Source organism: Euphorbia lathyris, chromosome 3 (genome assembly GCF_963576675.1).
Source record: "Euphorbia lathyris chromosome 3, ddEupLath1.1, whole genome shotgun sequence".
Taxonomy (NCBI): domain Eukaryota; kingdom Viridiplantae; phylum Streptophyta; class Magnoliopsida; order Malpighiales; family Euphorbiaceae; genus Euphorbia; species Euphorbia lathyris.
Window position 1 is genome coordinate 26,783,039 of NC_088912.1, and position 25,492 is coordinate 26,808,530.

The window sequence follows — 25,492 nt, forward strand, 5'->3', positions numbered from 1 at the left end:
TTGAAGGCCGAGTCTCAACTGAATGTGAGAACACGTGATGGGTATAGAAGAGCGGGGAGCGAGAATACTTATGGTGGAAGAGGAGCGTCCAAGGGGGTTGATAAAGGGAAGAGTGTTGCTAGCTCTAGTGACCCCAAAGTTCCTAGTGCGGGTAAGGCACCTAGTGGGGATGTAAGGCCCTTTAGGGCGGCACAACCTCTTAGGGGCAATAACTCCTATGCCAAGCCAGCTCCGTTCAAATGCTTTAGGTGCAATGAGCTGGGTCATCGCTCCAATGAATGCCCAAAGAGGAGAAGTGCTAACATGGTAGAACGGTATGATAATTAAGATGACTATGAAGATGACTATCAAGTCCTTTGACCGGTGATTGGGAAGTTCATTATTGTCTACTTTGATGACATCCTCGTCCATAATAAGACGTTGGAAGAACATGTAGAACACTTGAGAGCCATATTGACATTACTCCGGGAGCACCAATTATTTGCAACACGAAGAAGCGTGACTTTGTGATGGAAAGCCTTGTGTTCGTCGGGTATGTTGTGAGTAGGGATGGAATCCGGGTTGATGAAGAGAAAGTGAGGGCTATCCAGGAGTGGCCGACTCCGAAAAATGTTGGGGATATTAGAAGCTTCCATGGGTTAGCCACATTCTATAGACGGTTCATCCGGAATTTCAGCGCCATTATAGCACCTTTGACCGAGTGTTTGAAAAAGGGAAGAGGCTTCAAGTGGGAAGATGAGCAAGAGGACAGTTTTGCATTGATTAAGGAGAAGCTAAGCACGACACCAGTGTTGGCTTTTCCAGATTTTGACAAGCTATTCGAGGTGGAATGTGATGCAAGTGGAGTAGGAGTTGGGGGAGTATTGATGCAAGAGAAGAGGCCGATTGCTTACTTCAGTGAGAAGTTGTGTGAATCACGGCAAAAATGGGCTACCTACGATAAGGAGTTTTATACGGTGGTGCAAGCTCTCAAGACATGGGAGCATTATCTCATACGGAAGGAGTTTATGCTATGCACCGACCACAAAGCCCTCAAGTACTTGGGAAGTCAAAAAAACAAGGTGGCGGATGCCTTGAGTAGAAGAGTGAGACTTCTCAAAACTGTGGCTTTGGAGCTAGTGGATTTTGAGCACATCAAAGGAGAATACCGAGAAGATTCGGACTTTGGAAGTGTGTGGAAGAAGTGTATAGGGGAAACCGAGAGTGGTGAGTATCAGTTGATTGATGGGTTCCTCATGAGGGGTAGCCAGTTGTGTCTTCAGGGCACGTCAATGCGAGAGAGGGTGATCCGGGAGTTACATGGAGGGACTTTGGGAGGCCACTTTGGTAGAGACAAAACATTCAAGGCTGTGAGTTCCCGCTATTATTGGCCCAAGTTGAGGAGAGATGTGGCTTATATTGTGGGGAGGTGCGAAAGTTGTCAAACTTCCAAAGGCATGCCACTAATGTCGGCATACGTATGCACCTACCGGTCCCAGAAACTATTTGGGAAGATCTTTCCATGGATTTTGTGTTGGGGCTGCCGAGAACTCAACGTGGCATGGATTCCATCTTCGTGGTGGTGGACCGATTTTCAAAGATGGCACACTTCATACCATGTCGTAAGACTAACAATGCCACCGCGATTGTCAAACTATTTTTCCGGGAAGTAGTGAGGTTACATGGGGTCCCGAAGAGCATAGTGTCGGATAGAGACACGAAGTTTGTTAGCCATTTCTGGCGAACATTATGGGCCATTCTTGGCGCCACATCGAAGTTTAGCACCACGGCTCATCCACAAACAGACGGACAAACTGAAGCGGTCAACCGGACCTTAGGCAATCTCTTAAGAAGCAAGTTTCGAGACAAGCCCAAGATGTGGGACTATGTCACAGCTCAAGCCGAATTTGCTTACAACTCAGCCGTGAGCTCCATGGCCGGAAAAACCCCATTTGAGGTTGTGTATACAAAGGCACCTAACCACCCATTCGACTTAAGAGATGTTCCGAAAGGGGAGAAAATGAGTGTGGCTGCCCAATACTTGGCTAATGAGTATCACTAAATGCATCAAGAGGTGAAGCATAGTATTGAGGAGAAGAATAGTAAGATCAAATACAAAGTTGATGAGCACTGGAAAGATATTCAGTTTGAGGTTGGCGATGAAATGATGATGGTGTATTCGAGTAAAGAGAGGCTTGTGCACGCACCAAGTAGCAAATTGAGACCAAGGAAGTACAAGCCATATAAAGTGGTCAAGAAGATTAACGTCAGTGCGTACCATATAGCCCTTCCTAATTGGCTTGGAAAGATTTCACCCTCTTTTAATGTGCAGGATTTAAGCTTGTGGAAGTCGGATGGGTCGTTGCCTACCGAGGAACATGGAGGCCAACTCTTCGAGAGAAGGAGAGAATGATGAGGACATCTCTAGCTCAAAGGGGAAGACATCGGGTCACGCGGAGCGTGAGTTAAATCACGCGGAGCATGGACTCGTTGCTAGGAAAGGAGGAGGAGAGCCATTCAAAGAGGGCCATGTTCAGGAGGTTGTCCACGCGGAGCGTGCTTCAAGATACGTGGAGCGTGAGTGTATTGTTTGAGAGGGAGGAAGAGATGCATCCATTGAGGGCCAAGCTCAGGGGTCACCCACGCGGAGTGTGGGTGTATTACTCGAGAGGGAGGAAGAGATGCATCCGTGGAGGGCCAAGCTCAGGAGGTCACCCACGCGGAGTGTGCTTCAAAACACGCGGAGTGTGCTTCAAAACACGCGGAGCGTGGAGGCTTTGGGCAGACTTCCTCGCCAAGCATTTGATGGAGGAGACAAGGCTAAACTTCACTTAATTACTGTCTTGCCACTGCCCATTATTTACACCACTGCCATTACTTATTATCACTCTTAATTTACCCGAAATACTTCTTTGATTGTAACCCTATGATGGGCTTACTAGTCTTTAACCCCTTATTTAGAGAGGGTATAAAAACTTCTTATTTTGTATTGAAGAAGAACTTTATGATTATTAAACTTTTAACCTCCATTGGAGCTTGGATTTATCCAATATTGGGATTACTCATCCTTCAAGTCTAGTTTGAGAAGTTTGTAATCTTTATCGGTTTACTATTAAAACCGTCATATCGACTTAATCTACATCATCTTTAAATTAAACATTAAATATTATTATATTTTTTATAATTCTAATCTTTCTTCATTTCATCCATAAAGTTTATTTTTGATAGAAATTGGGACGAGACAGAACTTTGGCGGAGCGAGCACCCATGGCCCAAAAACTGACAAACCCGCAATATATAAATAAAAGAAAAAAGTGTGTTTGAACAAGAGAAGAGGAAGGAGAACAAACAAAGAAGGGGGAGGAGAAAAGATAGGAAAAGTCAAGAAAAACGCAATTGTGAAATACTACAAATGTCATCGTTGATAAATCTGTGGCAAAAAGCAGGAGCTGAAGGCCACCAATTGATCACGGAGGAAGAGACTCCAAACTTTGCCAATGCATCAACAACTTTATTTCCTTCCCTAAAGATGTGAGAAAAGATAATGTTCATTCTAGAGCAAATGCCGAGACAATGCAACCACTCTTGCCGAATACTCCAAGGAACATCCATAGAGCGATGTCTAAGCAGATTAACTACGTATATTGAGTCTGACTCAATCCAAAGCTGATGCCAATTTTTCTCCCAAGCAAGTTCAATTGCGAAAATAGCGGCTGTCAATTCAGCCATATAAGCAACATGAGGGGGTAGAAAAAGTAAAACAACCTTTGGGAAAGCCTCGATAGTTGCGAAAAATGCCTCCCGCTCTTGCCTCGCCAGGAGTGCCAAAACAGATTGTCCATATTGACTTTAACCCAGCTCGGAGGAGGTTTAAGCCAATGGACCGGAATAATGTTGGGAGCAGGAGGCAGCCTAAGAGAAGCCAGAAGGCGGGATAAGATAGCAGCATCTCTCCGAGAAGAGCAAAAACCTTTAGAAGTGGCCAAAGACTTTGGAATCATTCAAAAGAGGGTGATCTTCGAGTGCTGAATAGAAGGAGAAACTTCCTTAAAGATTGCTTCATTCCTGCAATGCCAGATTAATCAGATGCAAGTGAAAGCGGCAACACGCCAGATCATCGACACCTGTGAGCTAAAATGAAGGCTACGAAGAGTGCTGAAGAAGTAGATGAATTGGGAATGACGATGCAAAGAGCAGTCAAAATGAATCTCAAGGGCCCTCCAAAGAGAATCTACAAAAGAACAGCTAATGAATAAGTGGTTAATGGACTCAGCATCCCTACCACATAGAGCACAACGAGATGCAATGGAGAATCCTAGACGCTGTAGGAGGTCATGAGTTGGAACCCGTCCATGCAAAACTCTCCAAAAAGTGAAGGAATGAGAATGGGGAGTGTGAGCATTCCAAACAAATTTATACCAGTCCACCGAGGAGGAACTAGGACTGATAACCGAATAGTACTCTTTGGCAGAGAAAATACCCTTCGTAGAGGGCTGCCAAGCGCAGAAATCAAAATCATCTCTACCCCGGTGAATAGATCGAATACTGTCTTGAACAATCGAAGGTAGATTATCTAAGTCAAGCCACTCCGAATTTACCAAAAATCATCAACAAAATTATAGCGAGAACGCTTATCCTGATGATCAAGACCCAATCTGTCCGCCACCGATGGTACGATCCACCTATCTGTCCAGAAATTAAGCGATGAAGACTGGCTAATCCACCAAAAGGTCATGCCCCAAATGGATGAATAAACAAACTTACAAGAAGACCAAATCGAGGAAAGAGCAATGGTAGCTTTAGGCAAACCAGAGACAACAAAAAATCTAGACTTCATCAGAGAAATAGCTAGACTGGTGCCTTGAATCAATTCCCAACACATCTTACCCAAGAGAGCCTGGTTAAAGGTCCTAATGTCTTAATGCCCAAAGGAAACCATGATTAGCTTCCTCTGATCAATACAATCCGTCCAAAGGAAATTCCTAACACTTCTATTGAGCTTATTCAACAATCCCACTGGCCACTTATAGATCAAGAATGAGTGAACCAGAGAACCAATAATAGCAGACTTAATTAGAGTTAAACGTCTTGCAAAGGAGAGAGAGCTACATTTCCACTTGCTAAATTGAGAGAGAAATTTGTCAGTAAGACTACTGAGATGACGAGCCCCTGGAGCACATTTGAACTCCTAAGTAACTGAAAGGGAGAGACTCCAAACGGATGCCAAGACAGTGAGCAAGACGAACCTTCCTCGGAGGACTCACCTGAGAACCAAAAAAGATAGCAGATTTGTCCCAACTAACTTGCTGACCGGAGATCTGTCCATAGAGCAGGAAGAAATCATTGAGTGCATGCAAGTTGCTCAAGGATGTCACTAAAAAAATGAGCATGTCATCAGCAAAAAGAAGATGAGAGGGAAAAGAATTTCCTCCAGAATAATACATGGGAGAATAAGTACCCTCCCTCACCATCTTAGCAAGCCAACGAGAGAAAAAATCTTCAGCAATGTCAAACAGAAGAGGAGAGAGGGGGTCCCCTTGTCTAACCCCTCTAGAACAAGAAAAGTAGCCATTTGGAGAACCATTAATCATCACAAAAATACGAGAACATGCCAGAATGTTTAGGATCCAATCCCTGAAAGTGAGAGAATAACCGAAGGAATCCAACACAGCCAAGAGGAAGTTCCAATCTAAAGTATCAAAAAGCCTTACGAATATCAATTTTTAAGACCATGTGTCCACCAAAACGTTTTCTGTCAAGCATATTAACTTCCTCAGAAGCTAAGACAATGCACTGCTGAATGCTTCTACTTTTAAGGAAACCATACTGGTTGGGAGAGACAATTATATATATATATATATATATATATATATACTTTTACAATTGTATACATTTTTATTCCTATTTTAATAATTTTTAAAATATTTTTCATTTTTTAAAGATTTTTTATTTATTTTTTCTAATAATAAGTTTTTTAATTATGTAGGAAAAAAATTGAAAATAAATATATATTAAATTATTAAAATATAGAGTAATGGATAATATTAGTATTTTAATTTTTTTAATCTAATTTGACAATAAATGTGTCATTATAAAACTATAAAACGTCATAAAAATAACTAAACTTTATATTTTCTAATATTATGACAATTAAACTGTAACTAACACTTTAAAGTCTTCATTAATGACCTGAAAATTGAAAGTCTAAAAATTAAAGTTGTTTTGTGAGACATTTATAATGAAACCACATTTTTTGTTTTCCAAAACTAACAATTGTGGAGCTCTTTCTCTTTTTATAAATTCATTTTCTCTCCTAACCAAATAATATCTAAATACCCTCAAAACGAAAACTTTGAAGAATTAAAGTTGCTTAAAATATCATCAATTCTTGAAATGTTTTAATTTGAGGTCGTCAACGGTTATTTAGTGATGTGAATTGAAATTTAGTTGTCATAATGAAAGTGTACAATTGAGTCACTTTTATGCTACTTTTTGAAGTTTAGTAGTCATACTGTGAAAATGAGTAAAGTTCAATGGCCATGAGTATAATTTACCCTAAAAACTAAACAATTTTATAAAAGAAAAACGAAAATTAGACATGAAAATTTCAAATTAAGCTTATGAAAATAAGAAAAGAAGCATGATAAGTCTCATTTTCCATAATAAATTATATGAATTTTGTGAAATAATCGTATAATGACATACCCGTAGATTCTTTGCACCGAAAGCCGCCATTGTAGTCTAGGTAGCATCGGCCCTCACTACAGTTTCTACAGTAGATGTTGTGCCAGGAAAGCTCAAATCCAAATGCCATTTCACTATGAACCTCAATGAAAGATGAAATCATGTAGTACCAGCTGGGGTATTCCGATGCCTGCATTACTGACACCATTTCTAAGCTGCAACCGTCCCTCAAATCATATCCTTTCATTTCACCAATGTATGCATAGGTATACATTCCGAGTGAAGAGTTAATACAGGGACTAGTGTCCAAGTAATCAGAAGAGTTTACAGGATTTTGGCACTTTATGAAACCCAATTCCTCTATTGACATATAACATGTGTATCGATTACTTGTGTATAGTTCATAATTAATGATAGAAGTTGTTAAAGGAAAACTAGGCATGGAGGAGCAATCATCTTTATCAACCCCGGCATCCACCAGTCGGATTGTGAAGTTGTCATAGTTGATTGCCTGAACCTGATATTTTCCTCCATTTAATAGATGCAAGACTGTCAAATTATTTTCACAAGATAGGTTATATTGATTATCTCCGCAGCTGATTGGATCGGTCTCAAGTCTGAAAGGATAACTGATATTTATTCCTCCACATGCTGAGGGAGGACAATCAGCTGTAGCCGCAGCAACGCCAATCTGAAATAGTAGCACTAAAATAAACAATGAAAAGATAAGCCTAACCATTGCAATGCTTAGGATGAAGAATACAGTTCTATATTCTTAGTACATACAACTTAAAATAACACCTTCAACATCATTGTGGAAAAAAGTAAAAAAAATTCTATGGAGTTGTTTAGTACACGTCAACACTGTTTTTCTTTGTCTGATCATATAAAAGCCAGAAGAAATTAGCACCGCAAGTGTCGAGTAGAAGGACCCATCCTCTTCTTAATTTCGTGAAACCTTCCTCTATGTCTTGTTAGAAACATAATTTACTACTAGGACCCATCCTCTTAAATTATTGGAACATAATGGTGTTAATTTCGTGAAAACTTCCTCTAAATTGAAGCTAAAAACTGCATCCCACTTCCTAGATTCAACATCATTGTGGAAAAAAAGAAAATTCTATGGAGTTGTTTAGTACACGTCAACACTGTTTTTCTTAGTCTGATCATATAAATGCCATAAGACATTAGGACCACCACAAGTGTCTATGTCCTTTTAAATTATTGAGTCCAAACTAGTCAAAGTCCATGGATCCTGAAAGCTTCCTCTAAATTGAAGCTAAAACTGCATCTGTATCCCACATTAGACATATTATATGGTAAAGATGGTTGTATACTTGTCTTTCTTCTTACTCTTCTTTGCATTCACCATTTGTGTCCATACGAATGAGTGTCATTCCTCAAAATGTGGGAGCAAAGGACCGCTGGTCCGGTTTCCATTCCGAATCCAAGGCAAGCAACCACGCCACTGTGGCTATCCTCAACATAGGTTTGTTCTGTCTTGCTCGGAGAATGATGATACTCTTCTCCAGTTGACGCCTTCATTGCAACTCTTCATCAAAGAAATTGACTATAAAGCTCAACTCATCTCTGCATACGATTCTGAAGGTTGCCTTACGAGGAAGCTTTTGAATTTCAATCTCTCTGGTTCTTCCTTCCAGTTTAATATTGAATACTATTACAATTTCACGTTATTCAATTGCTCTTCAGCAATTCAATACGATTCTAACCTGATTCCATGTCTTAGTGATCCACACAATGCAGTCTATGCTATTGCTTCAGATGAATATATTAGTGATTACCTGCATCTGCTATCTTGTACCAAGATACATGATATGTCAGGACTTCCGTATCGTTACGTTTTGCAACAGGAAAATATTTTGGAATTGAGTTGGTCAGATCCAAAATGTAGATCTTGTGAAACAAAAGGAAAGTATTGTAGATTACAAAGTAACATCACTGGATCTAAAACTGAATGCTATGCCAAGCTCAAACCAGGTATGTCTTCTCTTCTTCCAAGTGTTATTCTCAAGTAACATTAGCAATTATATCTCTTCTTCCAAGTGTTATTGTCAAGTAACATTAGCAATTATAAATTTTAATCATTATTTTTATTTTTCATGATTATTGTTTTTTATGGATAAATTACATTCATAACAATTGAACTTTGCATTTAATAACTTTAAACTACAAGTTGCAAAAATTTAAGAGAATGCTAACTTGAACAATTGTGATCACATCATGAATTCCTTGTATGATCCAAATTATTGTTGCTATCTTGAATTTACCTAATGAATTAACTAAAATTATTTTGCAGGGCCATCAACCAATCTAATAGCAACATGTTAGTGGTCTAATCTGTACTTCTTTCAAGAAAAAGAATCGAAGAAAATCATTCTTGTTTTCAATATGGTGACAATTTTTTTCTTTTTTGGAATGTTTTGTCATAGGTGCAACCCTGGGATCTATTCTTCTTGTGGGAGCATTAGTTATGTCCCATTGGCTGTACAGCTCAAACAAAATGGATAGAGAATATCAGTCCAAGATGGACAAGTTTTTAGATGATTACAAATCTTTCAAACCTTCCAGATTTTCTTTTGCTGATATTAAGAGAATGACAAATGAATTCAAGGATGAATTAGGCCAAGGAGCTTATGGAACTGTGTATAAGGGAAAGCTATCTCATGAAATTATGGTTGCTGTTAAGGTCCTTAGTAACTCCAAAGGAAATGGTGAGGAGTTTGTGAATGAAGTTGGAACAATAGGCAGAATCCACCATGTGAATGTAGTTCGTTTATTTGGATTCTGTGCTGATGGGTTTCGTCGAGCTCTTGTATATGAGTACTTGCCCAATGATTCACTGCAGAAGTTCATATCCTCATCACAAACCAAAAGCCCTTTCCTTGGCTGGAGAAGACTTAAAGATATTTCTCTTGGCATAGCAAAAGGAATTGATTATCTTCATCAAGGATGTGATCAAAGGATTCTCCATTTCGATATCAAACCACAAAACATCTTGCTTGACCATGATTTCAATCCAAAAGTGTCCGACTTTGGCTTGGCTAAGTTGTGTGGTAAGGATCAAAGTGCAGTGTCTATGACAACTGCTAAAGGGACAATTGGGTACATGGCACCTGAAGTGTTCTCTAGGAATTTTGGGAATGTTTCATATAAGTCCGATGTTTATAGCTTTGGAATGTTGGTGTTGGAAATGGTTGGGGGAAGAAAGATTGGTGAAGAAAGAATGGGAAATGATGAGGAAATATATTATCCAGAATGGATATATAATCTGTTGGAAGAAGGAGAAGATCTAAGGTTGGAGATTGAAGAGGATGGAGATGCTAAAATAGCAAAGAAACTTGCAATTGTAGGACTATGGTGCATTCAGTGGAATCCAATGGAGCGCCCCTCTATGAGAACTGTTGTCCAAATTTTGGAAGGAGAAGGAGAAAACTTAGCAGTACCTCCAAATCCTTTCAGCTCTGCAGTTTCTGCAAGAAAGAATGCAAAAATGCCACAAAGACGCCTTCATCTAGAGCTGGAAATCATTTCAGAAACAGAATAATCACACATATATATATATATATGTAAAGTAGAAATAAGTTGAGTCTAGTTTTACATTATCAAAATTAGAATCATATATAATTCTATTTCTTGTTTCTCTATCTGTGTTTCTTATTCTGAGCTGTATTAGTTTCCTCTCTAAAAGTTATACATCACAAAGAATTCAAATGTTATTACTTGATTATTCTGAGCTGTATTCTCGTTTCTCCGCTGTGCCTGTGTTTTGTTGGAAATATGCTTTAGTTAATTTATTATGAGATAATGTTTTATTTAATTATTTTGAATTCAGGAGAAGTTATTTAGTTATTGCATAAGTTTAGGAGAAGTTATGGAAGTCAGTTGTAACTGATGTCTGTATTTCTGTATAAATTTCCTGAAGTTCAATAGAAGTTTATGTTGGTTCCAAACTCTTAAATATTAAATACTACAAATTGGTATCAGAGCATATTATCTTGAGGGATCTGTGAGAATGGAAGGAGATGCAGTCTCTTTTAATCATGTTACTGCACCAGTTTTTGATGGCCAGAATTATCAAGCTTTGGGCTATTAAAATGAAGGTGTATCTTGATGCATTGGATCTTTGGGAGGCTGTAGAAGAAGATTATGAAGTTGCTACGCTTCCACAAAATCCAACAATGGCACAGATAAAGAATAAAGGAGAGAAAGACAAGGAAGTCAAAAGCTAAAGCCTGTCTTTTTTCTTCTGTTTCCAACACCATATTTATTAGAATTATGAGTCTGGAATCAGCAAAAGATATATGGGACTACATCAAGAAGGAGTACCAGGGAAATGAAAGAACCAAGAACATGCAGGTTCTCAATTTGATTAGAGAATTTGAGATGCTGAAGATGAGGGAGTCAGAAACAATTAAAGACTATTCTGACAAGATGCTGGGCATTGTTAACAAAGTCATGCTGCTTGGTAAGGAGTTCTCTGATGAGAGAATTGTCCAAAAAATCCTTGTTACTTTGCCAAAAAAATATGAGTCTAAAATTTCTTCTTTGGAGGAGTCTAAAGATCTGTCAAACATATCTTTGGCAGAACTAGTTAATGCTTTACAGGCTCAAGAGCAAAGGAGAATGATGAGAAAAGAAGAAATGGTAGAGGGTGCTTTCAAGGCCAAAACTGAAAGTTCAGGAGGTAGCACAGACAAAAATTACAAGGAGAAGAAGAATAACAAGTTCAGCAGTGATAACAAAAATGATGTGAACACACCTTGTCCATATTGCAAGAAGATGAATCATATGGCAAAAAGATGCTGGTGGCGGCCTGACATCAAGTGCAGGAAATGTGGTAATATGGGCCACATGGAAAAGGTTTGCAGATCACAACAAACTGAAGCCGCAAAAGTTACAGAAGAAGAAGATGAAGAGCAACTCTTTGTGGCAACGTGTTTTGCAATTAACAACAACTCCAGTGATGCGTGGTTGATAGATAGTGGTTGCACAAATCACATGACCAAAGATCAAACTCTTTTCACAGAAATAGATAAAACTCTCATTTCTAAAGTCAAAATTGGAAATGGTGAGTTTATCTCAGTGAAAGGAAAAGGAACAGTGGCCATTGAAAGCTTAGCAGGTGTAAAACATATTACTTATGTTTTATACGTGCCAGACATTGATCAAAACTTGCTTAGTGTTGGACAGCTTGTTGAAAAAGGGCTTCAAAGTTATTTTTGAAGACAAGTGGTGCTTCATCAAGGATACAAGGGGCAAAGATGTGTTTAAAGTGAAGATGAAATCCAAAAGTTTTGCCTTGAATTTGATGGAGGATGAGCAAGCAATACCAGCAAGTCATGTTAGCAATCAACTTACAACACCTTACACACCACAACAGAACGGTGTAAGTGAGAGAAAGAATCAGAGTGTCATGAAGATGGATAGATGCATGCTTCATGAAAAGGAATTGCCAAAAAGTCTTTGGGCAGAAGGAACGAGTACTGCAGTTTTTCTACAAAACAGGCTGCCCACTAGAGAAAATGGGAAAATTATTGTGAGCCCAGATGTCAAGTTCATGGAAGATAAACAATGGAGTTGGGAGGAGTCACTTGAAATGCAATCACCAACTAATTTGCAGATTATTGATGAAAATATTGATGATGTTCCTGTTCGTGGCACAAGATCTCTATCTGATATCTATGAAAAAAGTAATGTTGCTGTTTTTAAGCCTTCAGAATTTAAAGAAGCCGAGAAGGATGACAAATGGATAGAAGCCATGAAAGAGGAGTTTCGTGTGATTGAGAAGAATGACACTTGGAAGCTAGTTGACATGCCTCAAAATAGAAAGAAAATTGGAGTTAAATGGGTTTTCAGAACCAAACTCAATGCTGATGGTTCTATCAACAAACACAAAGCGAGGCTAGTTGATAAAGCGTAGTCAAGTTTCTAAATGGCTATCTTCATGAAGAAATTTTTTGTTGAGCAGCCAGAAGGTTTTGTAAATACTAAGGCAAGGAGGAGTTTGTTGGAAATATGCCTTAGTTAATTTATTATGAGATAATGTTTTATTTAATTATTTTGAATTCAGGAGAAGTTATTTAGTTATTGCATAAGTTTAGGAGAAAGTTATGGAAGTCAGTTGTAACTGATGTCTGTATTTCTATATAAATTTCCTGAAGTTCAATAGAAGTTTATGTTGGTTCCAAACTCTTAAATATTAAATACTACATGTTTCTTATTCTGAGATGTATTAATTTTCCTTCTAAGAGTTATACATCACAAAGAATTCAAATGTTAATACTGATTATATTTAGGGAGAATACAAGAGCAAACAAGACTAATTGTAACCGGAATGCATAAACCTCGGTTTTTAACAGTGAATAAAATTATTTAAAAAGATATATTCTGAAGCCGTGAGAGACACAATGCTTCCATTTTTAATGAGGCTGCTAGATTCTGAAACTTCAACTGAAGATTGCTCCCCAGCCTTTTGCATTGATGCTGCTGGATATAAAAGAGATACGAACTCTCATAACCACGTTTGCATGTGAAATGTGGTCGAATTTAATTTACTCACACAAGGTTTTATATGTCGTTAAATTAACGACACCCAATTTAATGACACTTATAAGTTATAATGACACTTAGAAAAATGTAAACGTTTAGAAACGATGAAAAGCGTCGTTAAATCATGAATTCAATATGACACATCAATAAAAATAAATATTTTATTGTGTCACATTAGCAAAGTTAACAAGTCACTCTTAAAGTTTACTCGCCACCTCACAAAGGTCTTATTTAGTTAAGAGACTACCGTATACTTCACAAGACCTTTGCTTAGTTTAGGCTCTGATACAAATGTCACAGGGCAAGGTCGGAGCAGGGTCAAAATCCCGTGTGGCGCCTCGACTTTCCAAAAGTGTCGGCCAGCCAAATCCTTCCGAAAGGGTCTATCCCCTTTAAGTGTCGCGTCACTACATACGTCGGTATTCCATCCCGGAGAGGCTCTTTGTGATCAAATCTCACTCAAGAATGGTATGCACTATGGGCTGTCGGCGGCCCCATAGTGTTCATAGAGTTCCCTTATATGTAGACATCCGCCTCCCTTCACGAAGGACGTATGTCCGATTCTTTGTCCCTAATGGACGAGGGTTGATTGCTTAAACCAGTTCCGACTACTAACCCATGAGTGATGGAGATCCAACGCTAGGGTACTCCCCCTATAGTGTTCCTTATACCAACTCCGTCTCTTCCATCACCTAATGTTGATATGTTCCATTTGTCACTCCATGCCAAAGCCTTTTCGTAGCTTTGTCAATGCTTAGAGTTGAGTTTTCCTATGGCCAAACTTTTCTTGCATACGTACGACATCATCAAAATCAAATTATGATGTCATTAAAAACTAACACAGTTAGTTAAATTTCTTTTTAAGCTATGCATACCCTCTTATATATACCACACAGAATACATTTGCAAATTCTTAAAACAAAGGGTTTTTAGAAAAAAAAATCTCTATTGCTTATATACCAAATTTTCTCTCATGGTAATTCAACTATTATTCAGTGAAATTACAAATTGTGGAAGAGTTATCTGAAACTAAGTGGGTCTGAAAATGGATTTCCATTACGAGTTTGGGATTCTCTCAGGCTCATGTTGCCTGAAATTAAATAAATTGGAACATAATGCTATTGAACTGAAATCATTTATACTAAAAATTAAGTGACAAACAACAGATATATCAAAATGCATTTTGATCATAAATTTACAAATTATTTTCCTTTTGTCATATATTTGCACAAGTGAAATTTCAATTCACTGTCAACATCATCGTGGAAAATACTAATTCTATGGAGTTGCGTCTTCTTCTGATGTTATAAATGGCATTGAATTCCATAAGAAATTAGAACCACAAGTGTCTATTTCTTGTTACATTGTGTAGTCCAAGAAGGATTAGTCAAAGTCTTCATCCCTCCATGTTTTTTTGAAGACACAACTTAAAATATCTTTGCAATCTTGTCCACTGCTAACATCATTGTGGAAAAAAGAAAAAAAGAAAATTCTATGGAGTTACTAACACGGTTTTGCTTCGCCTAATCCTACAAATTCCATGAACTTCCATCAGACATTAGCACCACAAGGAATAATCAAAGTTCATATCCATCATAGCATCAATTTCCTGAAAGTTTCCACGAAATTGGAAGCTAATAGACTGCATATGCATCCCTCTATTATTAGTCATTAGAAATACTATTCCATTAGCCATTGCTTTCACCGTTTCTGTCTATACTAATCAGTGTAATTGTCGGGGCAACATTTGAACTAAAAGTTTAAATTGATAGTTAAAGTTGAATGTCTTTTATTATTATTTTTAACACCCATGAACCTAAATGCTCCCTCCACTTGAAGCGTGCATAACATATACATGCTATCATGTGTTGGAATCAGGATTCAATCCTGATTCCATTTAGTCTAAAAACTCTAATATATACTGATACAGATTGAAAGCGATAAATGGAGGTTTTAATCGTAAACCAACAAAAAGGTTCTTCTCTAGCTGAACTCGAAGGAGTGAATCCCAAGATAAAAGGTATTAAACCTTGAATTCTCAAAGAGAAAGAGTTTTGATGGATAAAAGTTGCCTCATCCTTACAAAATGAGGGTTTAAATACATCCCCTTAAAGATAAGCAAAGGACAAGGACTACCCCTATTAGGGTTACAATGTGGTTAGTAATAAAAGGGTAAAATGGGCAATACGCCCCGACAAACAGTACACAGGTACAGGTACGGAGCGTCAGAGTTGTTGGTGAATTCCTTCGGGAGGAAGTAACCTAGAGATTCGCCCAGGTAGACGTTGATACGCCTCCATGCGTACTCCTAGATTCTCTCCGCTCGCTTGTCTTGGGGATCCACCCTCCTAGGTATAACCTCTGTGGGTATGATGCTTGGGGATTCGCTAGAGCGCCTATGATCAGTGATCTCAGTTAGGATGTCCGCATCATTCTCTCCTTCTTTAAAAGAACTCGGCACCGATTCACCCTGTTTGAACTCCAAAGGACCATGCGACTTCCATGGGCTAAGGTCACGGATGTTGAATGCTGGTGAGATTTTACCAAGCCAGTTCGGCAGTGCTATATGATAGGCATTGGAATTGACCTTCTTGGTGATTTTATATGGCCCGTATTTCCTAGGCCGAAGCTTACTACTGGCGGCGTTGGCGAGTCTCTCTTTGCCCAAATATACCATAACCTCATCCCCGACTTCAAACTGTAGGTCTCTGCGGTGCTCATCCACCTTAGCCTTTAATTTCTGATTTCTCTCCTCAAGAGTCTCTCTCACTTCTTGGTGCATCTGTACATAATCCTTGGCCAGCTGGTTGGCAGTCACGTTTCCTTTAGGAAGATGGGCTATATCAAGGACGTGATTCAGGGTCTTTGTGTATACCACCTCAAATGGAGATCTCCCGGTTCCCGAATGTACAGAGCCATTATAGGCGAACTCAGCTTGGGCTAGAACCACATCCCACATCCTGGGCTTATCCTTACACTTGCTGCGCAGTAAGTTTCCCAAGGTTCTATTGACCACTTCTGTCTGTCCGTCTGTTTGAGGGTGGGCGGTGGTATTAAACTTCAGAGACGTATCGTACAAAGCCCACAATGTCCGCCAGAAGTGACTGAGGAACTTCGTATCACGGTCCGAGACAATGCTCTTAGGTACAGCATGTAGCCTGACAATCTCTTTGAAGAATAGCTTAGCAGTCGCAGATGCATCATTAGTCTTGCGACATAGTATGAAATGAGCCATCTTTGAAAACCGATCAACCATAACAAAGATGGAATCCATACCCCTCTGAGTTCTGGGTAATCCTAGGAGAAAGTCCATGGATAGATCCTCCCATATGGTATCTGGCACAGGTAAAGGTAACTGCAAGCCCGCATTTGTAGTGCGTCCCTTAGCGGTCTGGCAAACATAGCATCGTTCTACTAAGTAGGCAACATCTCTCCTCATCTTAGGCCAGAAATAGCGGGAATTCACTGCTTCATATGTCTTATCTCGCCCAAAATGCCCTCCCAGGGATCCGCCATTAAGATCCCGAACAACCTTCTCGCGAATGGAAGTGCAAGGTAGGCAAAGTTGGTTGCCCCTCATAAGATACTCATCCATCAGGTGGTACGCTCCATCTCCATTCTGATTCTTACACCTTTCCCAGATATTACCAAAGTCAGGATCCGCCACGTATTCTCCTCGGATGTGTTCAAAACAATCGGTCTCCAGGTTAACTGTCTTGATTAGTGACACCCTTCGACTTAAGGCGTCCACCACCTTGTTCTGTTTTCCAGCCTTGTGGATAAGCTTATAGGGAAACTTATCTATGAAGGCGGACCACCGGGCATGCATGGAGCTTGGAAGTTGTTTCTGACTTCCCAGGTATTTGAGAGATTGATGGTCAGTGTAGAGGATGAATTCTTTTCCCACCAAGTAATGTTCACATACTTTCAACGCCCTTACTACAGCATAAAACTCTTGATCATACGTTGCCCACTTCTGCCGTGCCTCACAGAGCTTCTCACTGAAGTAGGCAATGGGCCTCTTTTCTTGCATCAAGACACCACCAATCCCAATTCCACTGGCATCACACTCAACTTCAAACAGTTTATCAAAATCGGGATACGCCAGCACTGGCGTTGTACTCAGCTTTTCCTTGATCAAGGCGAAGCTCTCTTCTTGGGCGTCCGCCCACTCGAAACCCCTTCCCTCCTTCAAACATTCCGGCAATGGGGCCACTATGTAACTGAAGTTCTTAATGAATCGGCGATAAAACGTTGTTAGCCCATGAAAACTCCTGATATCCCCCACGTTCCTCGGAGTGGGCCATTCTCGGATGGCTCGTACCTTTTCCCCATCAACTCGGATCCCATTCCCACTGACCACGAATCCAAGGAAAACCAGGCTCTCCATGACAAAGTCACACTTCTTGGTGTTGGCGTATAGCTGGTGTTTCCTTAACAGGTCAAATACCGTCTGCAAGTGCTCCTCATGTTCCGCCAAGGTCTGGCTATGAAGCAGAATATCATCAAAATACACAACTACGAATTTCCCAATCACCGGGTGAAGCACCTGATTCATCAGCCTCATAAAAGTACTAGGGGCGTTGGTCATTCCAAATGGCATAACTAACCATTCATACAATCCATCTCTCGTCTTGAAGGGGGTATTCCACTCATCCCCAGATCGGATTCGTATCTGATGATAACCACTCCTGAGATCAATCTTGGAGAAGACTCGAGATCCGCCGAGTTGGTCCAGCATGTCATCCAACCTTGGAATCAGAAACTTGTACTTGATGGTGATCTTGTTAATAGCCCTACTGTCAACACACATCCGCCAAGACCCATCCTTCTTCGGTGTAAGTAAAGCTGGAACGGCGCAAGGACTCATACTCTCCCTAAAGTATCCCATCTCGATGAGTTCCTCCACTTTCCGTCTCATGATGTCATTCTCCTTTGGGCTTGTTGTCCTCAAAACAGACTCTAGCAAGTGCACTAGATACAAGTAATAAAATGATAAGTAGAGTATCGTCTCCTCAGGGATTGATGACCAAATTTAACTAGAAAAACCTTGCAGAACATGGTGTTCGTGGTGTGTGATTTTCTTTAGTTGAGAAATGATTTGATATGGTGAATAGAAATACTAATGATAAAGATTGAGTCTCAGAAAATGTGTTTTGGTTATGATAAAAAGAGGGAACAGGCTAGGCCACATCGGAACAGGTTACATTCAGCCTCTAAACATCCTATTTATTCATGAATGACATAAAGTGAAGTCAAGGTCTCTGTTTTAAAGCTCACTTAAGTCAACTTTCATGTGTTCTTAAGATTCTAAGATGTACTACAACAATAAGGGCCCTTAATGTTGGTTCTTTCTTGCATTATGAGCGAAACAACATTTCTGTTTAGAAAACCCTTGATACAATCCCCTAATATTCCTATTTCGGGTCTTGGACGTTTGATAGAGAGTTCGGTGAAGATGAAAGTAGTGTCCTATCATTCATCTAACACTAAGATACATGCATTCAGCAATAGAGTGAAAGCTTTATCAAGCACATCAACATATAGCATCATTCATTCATAAATAAGAAAAATAAAAGACTTACATAACCAGCCCTTCCTGGCCAAGCCCGTTCAGTTGACTACTCACTCATAATGATGAGTGAACAACCACAGAAATTGCAATAACTACCCCATTAATGGAGTTAGGTCTCCAAATTAAAGAGAACTCTCGTGGAAGATGAAGTTTCAGCCCCCTAAAAAGTTATCTCTCTGTCCTCACACAGTAATCTATTTAATTAGGAGGAAAGACACATAAAATATACTAAAAAGTACTAAAAAGTACACTAGACAGACCGTTCTGACAGATTATGGCCACTTGAACACTTCAAGGCCCTAATCTTCTTCAACAAGCTAGATCTCCACTGGTCCCACGTCTTTCCTTAGCTGTCTTCCATCTCTTTACATGCTATTACCCTTTGGTCCATAGATTTCCCTTTAATTTGTCCTGCAACGGGCTGTTTGACAGCAGTTTCCATTTTTCTTCACAAAATCTGCAATAAGGGTTATTTAGTCCTAAATTGATAATAATTAACATCCCATAAGCTCATTTTTAGTGAAATAAAATATGGTTATTAGGGTCAATTATGAACCCATCAAATACCCCCAAATTAAACTTTTGCTTGTCCTCAAGCAAACACAACAGAAAATAGAGAAAAGAACAACAAAAAGGGAAAAGCACAGAAAATAAAAACAAAAGGGAATGACATAGAAACAAGGCAATGGAGAAAACATAAGAACAAGAACTGCAACAGATCTAGAAGAGATAATAGAGAAAAAAAAGAAAAAAAAACAACAACAGCAGAACTTTATTCAACTTTCAACTAACTCAACCTTTGATTAGCACACAAGACCTTGATAAAAATGTGGTTAGACCAGATCTAAAACATGCATTCCAATTCAAGAAATTCATCAAAGCTTAAGGTTGAACTTCAAAATTCAATCAAAGCGCCTCACCAAGGAAGGAATTTTCACTCACTCTCAAATGGCCTTTGTTGCCACAAGGAAGGGAATGGAACTTCACTCCTCAGCTCAGTACACACATCAATAGGCTATGATTTTGCTTATTGGCCCTATCTCCACGGATTAAAAATTATCCAAACATAGTCAAAAAGTCTTAAACATAGGTTGTAATGTTAGGCTAATGCTAAGGTATGGAAGTGAATGGCTATTTAAGTGTAAGAATTCTGTCTACATGCGATGAAATTCAACCATACTCAGTTCTTAACACTAAGCAATTCTGCCTCAACCTAATCACTCTACGCAGCCTGTTTCACAACATTGGCCAAACTATTCTTCAAACACACAAAATACAACCATCCAAACATTTCATTTCAGGCTCAAGATATAAACATGTGTCCTGAAAATGAAAAGACTTTATTCAAACATATTTTTATTATCTTCTAAAATTCCTATTTGGGATTTTTATTTATTTATTATTATTTTTTTTATTTTTCTTTTGACCTTCTTCAAAATGTGGTCCTTACTCCAACATCATCCCTCAAATGTCATCATTTCAACAATTTTATCATTATACACTCAGATTTTTTCAAAAATGTATTTTTCTTTAACTAGAGCAGCTTGTTCTGAGGCATGAGACAAATTCAAGGCGTTTTGGGATTAAAGTGAAGGGAATAGGTTCTTTTAAGTAGTGTTTCAGAAAGAATAGGCTAAGGCACAAGTTGGTTATCCTAAAAGTGTGAGTGCACTGCTCGGGTAAGCTTTTTGTGGAGTGAATTTGGGATCTAAATGCCTTTTTCATCCTATGTTCTTCCAAAATTTTACCATTTTGACTAGGCAACTAAAGCAAAACCTACTTAAAAACAATATATACTAGCCCTCTCACAAAGAATCAATGCATTTACATGCTAATGTAGGCTCAAATTCTCACAATTTAGGGCTTTTACATGCACTAGGGCTTAAAGTCATCTAATTGAATTTTGAATTAAAACCCAAAATTTTCAGAACTTCTATCTTTTTAAAAATTAAATTATCACTGGGTTCACCACACACTAAATTTGAGGTGCAAGCATGCAATCATTGATTGGCAATTGAAAGTCTTTTTTTAATATATATATTATTTTGCTGCTATATACAGAAAGAAAGGGAAAACATAGAGCAAAAACTAGAAACAGAACATGCTGTTCAGAAACAGAGAACAACACAGAATTTTTAGACATTTAACACAAAGTACGAGGAATTAATAAAAACTATGAACATGTACTAACATTTACAAGACAGAAAAACGAAAGGGAATGACACAACATTTGGGGTTCGAATGACACACTAACAACCATATCAAGCAAGTGTTTAATTTTTGAGTTTCCTCAAATTTTCACAAGCTAATTTCACCTTTCAATCATAGTTTTCATCAAAATTTTAGGGCTTTTATCCCGTTCTCACAACAAATATATCAAGATATTCATTTTCTTTCCCCACCCCCAAATTAAAATATAACATTGTCCTCAATGTTAAACTTAAACACCGTGAGAGTGGAAATTTGCAGATTATCAACAAGCATGCAGTAAACAGGAAAATAGAAGTAGGGTTAGATTCGTTACCGAAAAAGGAAGACATCAAACACCCCCAAATTAATTTGGTAAAAATTCAAACTCCAACCTAATTTTAGGAAATGAAAGTTTAAAACCTTTGCCAACAAAATTTAGGAAGAACCACAAAATTCAACATTAGTCATGTTAGTGCATAAAAATAACAAAATTAAAAAGGAATTTAACACAAATCTAACTAAGGGATAGATAAATTGGGGGTTGCCCAATTAGTTTGCTGCAATTGGTGTTTGCAGCGAACACACTGTTCTCTTAGTCATGGTGGATCCTGGAAGTGGACGGTCTCAACTACTCCTGGTTTAAAAATTTCTACAGCCCCATGAAGGAACACCTTGTTCACAATGTAAGGTTCAGACCATCTGCACTTCAATTTTTCAGGGAACAGCCTCCACCTGGACTTATACACGAGCACTTTCTGCCCTTCATGGAATTCCTTCCATTGAATCTTTTTATCATGCCACCTTTTGGGGGTGGGTATATGATGCGTCCTCGGAGAAGACTCACTAAGGGATAAGTGTACCCCGTCGTTATCAAGTAATAAATTTCTGGTTAAGACCAGGTTATCGTCCACAGGATTTATTTCTGCAAGTACCGAGCTACTCGATCTCGGATGTTATCTAGGCTTAGGGGTTTTTGAGTTGGTTTGTTTAAATTAATCTACTCCTAGGTTGAATTATACTAATCCTAGCTAAGTTATCTAATTCTAACTAAGTTATCTAATTCTAACTAACTTATTCTACGCCTAACTAAGTTACTCTACCCCTAATTGATCTTTCATTAATGCAATTATCCGAAGGAACATGGTATGAACGATAATAATGAAGATAGATTATTAGGTCTATTGAATAAAAACCTAATCTGAGTCACTTGTATTCAAGGCGATTAACCCTACTTACCCTCTTGAGGTTTCTAGCGCGTGATTCCCTAAGGACGAAACTAGGTCTAAGGCTCAGTAAATTGGCGCTTAATCAACTAAGAGGTTGTCAATCTCCTAGGCTCTGACTAGGTCAGATTCAGCTCGCAATATGTGCCTACTAGATTTTGGGGCTTTTGAATGAGTTAAACCAATTGAATAAAGCGTAAGACAGAGATTAGACAAATAATCATAGAACAAAACAAGAGCTAAATTATTATTAAAGGCGAAGATAAATGTCACAAGATACAATAAGTTAAGTTCGGCAACTGTATCAAAGAGTACAAACAAGGAAAGATAAGAGAAGATACAAAAATCCCTTTCAGGGAACCTGTTTACTCTGCAGCCAGCGACTTAATCTTAAGGACGGACCTTGAGAATTCCTCGAGAAAAAGCTTTGAAGGAGCTTCAATGGAGGTTGGAGAAGATGGAGGAGATGGAGAGGAATTACAAGGGGAAAGCTAAGATAATTTACAAAAACGGAAGATGTCTAATTTACATTGGAGAAACTCTATTTATAGACGCCGTTCGGGCCTCTTTTTGACCTATTTTCGTGTCCTTGTTAGTGTAGGAAGACGTGGGGTCAATCGTGGCTTCGTGGGGGCGGAATTGGTCTTTTTGACCAATTCCCGCAGGTCTGCTCGCCGAGCAGGGCGAGCTGCTCGGTGAGCAGGGCTACTCGCGACGAGCAGCCCCCTGCTCACCGAGCAGGCCCCTGGAGGCCTGCTCGGCGAGCAGAAATGGCCCACGGGGCCCTGCTCGTCGAGCGTTTTCGCCTGGCATGCTCTCGATGCTTGCCGAATGTCCTTGATGTCCTTTTTCGCCCGAACTTACACCTGCGCACGCATAGAAACTCCAGATAACATTAGTCCAAAAGCTAAATTGATCTGTCAATCGCTTATTTTGAGCAAACGCTTCGTTTGGTGCCACTTTTGACGGACCAATTAGCTTCAAAAGATAACGGAATTATACTATGCATGCTATTTCGGCCGTATTTGCCTAAATTGATCACAAAACGAGCCTAAACGATGAAAAGTAAATAGAACGTTTCCAATTTCTAACTAACTCACACAAAAGCATTTAAATGCGAGAATTGCTCGCTTATTAACTAAATAACGCTAAAACCCATCCTAAAACAGTACCCAAAGATAGGGGTTTTTGACCCCTATCAAACCTCCTCACACTTAAAACTTTACTTGTCCCTAAGTAAACTAAAAAAAACTAAACCCGCCATCACAAGCAAGCTAGAAAACCTCCCGGTTTGACTAGGTGCTTGACACAATTTCGACCATCTGTAATTACATGCATTCGGAAATACAAAGTAGAGACACGATATCCAAAAGCCGCATTTCAATTATCATGGGTCATAGTTTTAAGCAAATGGACACATGTTCAATTAAACGAGCTTGAGGGGATCTCTAAGTAAAACACCTCACCATAGGTAGTTCACTCATTTCACACAATTTTTGGTGGCTAAGGTGTTTGCTCTCGGCTTATGTTCTTGCTTAGGATTACATTGATTTTGCACGTTCATCCGCGTTCCTCTACTATGCTATATGATTCCGATGATATCAAAAACAGCCTCTAATCGGGGTTGTAATGTGGTTAGAGGGTTAAGGGTACAACAAGGGTTAATAGTTCTAGCGCTACAAAAACAAAGTTTAAATGGCTTTAGCAAATATGAAGTGACTGAGCTTTTTATTCATCCCTTATTATTTTCTTTTTGGGATGTTTCCTTGAGACGTTTTTTATTTTTTTAAGAACTGGGGAATGAAGTTCTTCCCTTTTGTTCGTCTCTTTTCTTTTCTTTTTCTTTTTCTGTTTTTCTCTTTTTCTTTTTGGGATAGTGATGCTCATTCACTTCTTAGCCTTTTGGCTTGCTACTGTAATGCCATAAACAAAGATAAAGCGCTAGAAGGAAACAAAGGCTCTATTTGAGCTTTGCAAAAGAAAATGGGTTAAGTAGCGAACCAAGTTGTGGTTTGCAAAAACAGGTTAGAATGAAAGAAAAATCTATAAACTACAAAAACGTAGGCTCAGAGGGGCTTCCTAGAGTGGATGAAAAAGAAAAAATAAGGTAAAGAAAAGGGTTAATTCTAATGAGGCTGATTCATCGTTTATCATCTCAAACCATTGCATGTAGGTTCAACACAGTATTAGGTGCAAAATCTGTAATCTTCCACAAGTCAAAGCATTCACACAAAAATGTCAAGAAAAAGAGCTTTTTGATGTTCGCTCTTAGGCTCAAATTCAACTCACAATTCTTTGGGTTTCAATTTTGTGTTTACTAGTTTTCCCCAAACTCAAGTTTAATGTCACATGCCTTCAATTCTTAAGTTATCTACCTAAGTAATGATTTTAGCATTTCTTCAAAAGTAGGGTCTAAATGCAAACTTTAGCTCATGCTTTTACAGATACAAGAGTTGTGTCCTACGCCTAAACTAGTTGTCATGCAATTTTAGATTCGGTTCTCAGCCCTCAAAGACAAATAACGAAGTTTAGATTCGAAGGAGGTTCACGGTTTTAGGTCCTAAACATGCAAAAACATAAACAAAACCCAAAAACGCTAAACTAAACTAGACACGATGCAACAAAAATTAAAAATTTATACAATTTTTGTAAGTTTGTCTACCCCTCCTCCTCACACTAAAAATATGCAATAAGTTCCAACATTGCATCACAAATCATGAAGTACGAGTGTAAAGGGTTAGGGTGGAGAAGACAACTTACTGATCGGCCGCCCATTCTGTGCTTGTCTGTAGGCGCAGAACTTGCACGTCCGAATCGTTCTTGCCAAGATAAAGCTTTAGGCGGTGCCCATTTACCTTTTGGGTGGCTCCATCCCTCCCTTTGATTTCAACCATTCCGGAGGGGTGTGCGTTGATGACCGAGAATGGCCCGTGCCATCTACTTTTGAGTTTGCCCGGGAAGAATCTCAGTCGGGAGTTGTATAGTAGTACTTGGTCACCTATTTCAAAGGTTTTCTTTTGTACTTTCCTATCATGCACCCTCTTGGTTCGTTCTTTGTATAGCTTGACATTTTCGTAAGAGTTGTACCGGAGCTCATCCAGTTTGTGCAGCTGAGTTAGTCGTAGTTCACCTGAAAGTTTTGGGTCAAAATTCAAATATTTCAGCGCTCAATAAGCCTTATGCTCTAGTTCAACCGGTAAGTGACAAGATTTTTCGAAAACTAAACGATAGGGGGACATTCCTATTGGAGTCTTGAAAGTTGTCCGATATG

The 25,492-nt window shown here is 38.9% G+C and overlaps 2 protein-coding genes across 4 annotated transcripts in view; one reads left to right on the forward strand and one right to left on the reverse strand.

Moving 5' to 3' along the window:
- The window catches only part of LOC136222434 (LEAF RUST 10 DISEASE-RESISTANCE LOCUS RECEPTOR-LIKE PROTEIN KINASE-like 2.2), a 29,983-nt gene extending 22,425 nt beyond the window's left edge, over positions 1–7,558 (reverse strand). For both annotated transcript variants that reach the window (XM_066010192.1, XM_066010191.1), the window contains exon 1: positions 6,685–7,558. In XM_066010192.1, coding sequence (XP_065866264.1) covers positions 6,685–7,402 — 718 coding nt within the window. In that variant the 5' untranslated portion in view covers positions 7,403–7,558. The remainder of the gene's footprint in view (positions 1–6,684) is intronic.
- Positions 7,559–7,672: 114 nt separating this feature from the next.
- On the forward strand, positions 7,673–10,421 carry LOC136222435 (rust resistance kinase Lr10-like). Of its 2 annotated transcripts, XM_066010193.1 has the most exons (3): positions 7,673–8,661; positions 8,981–9,007; positions 9,114–10,421. In XM_066010193.1, exons 1-3 carry the CDS (start codon positions 7,980–7,982, stop codon positions 10,226–10,228), a joined length of 1,824 nt encoding a protein of 607 aa, XP_065866265.1. In that variant the 5' UTR covers positions 7,673–7,979; the 3' UTR covers positions 10,229–10,421. The 2 variants fall into 2 exon arrangements, with proteins under 2 accessions (XP_065866265.1, XP_065866266.1); XM_066010194.1 differs by lacking the exon at positions 8,981–9,007.
- The last annotated feature ends 15,071 nt before the right edge of the window (positions 10,422–25,492 follow it).

What these genes read in the sequence shown, in the direction of transcription:
- LOC136222435 (XM_066010193.1), top strand. Translation starts at nt 7,980, where the DNA reads ATGGTAAAGATGGTTGTATACTTGTCTTTCTTCTTACTCTTCTTTGCA. An exon ending in CTATGCCAAGCTCAAACCAG is followed by an intron (nt 8,662 to 8,980) that starts GTATGTCTTCTC and finishes ATTATTTTGCAG; the next exon opens with GGCCATCAACCAATCTAATA. An exon ending in AACCAATCTAATAGCAACAT is followed by an intron (nt 9,008 to 9,113) that starts GTTAGTGGTCTA and finishes GTTTTGTCATAG; the next exon opens with GTGCAACCCTGGGATCTATT.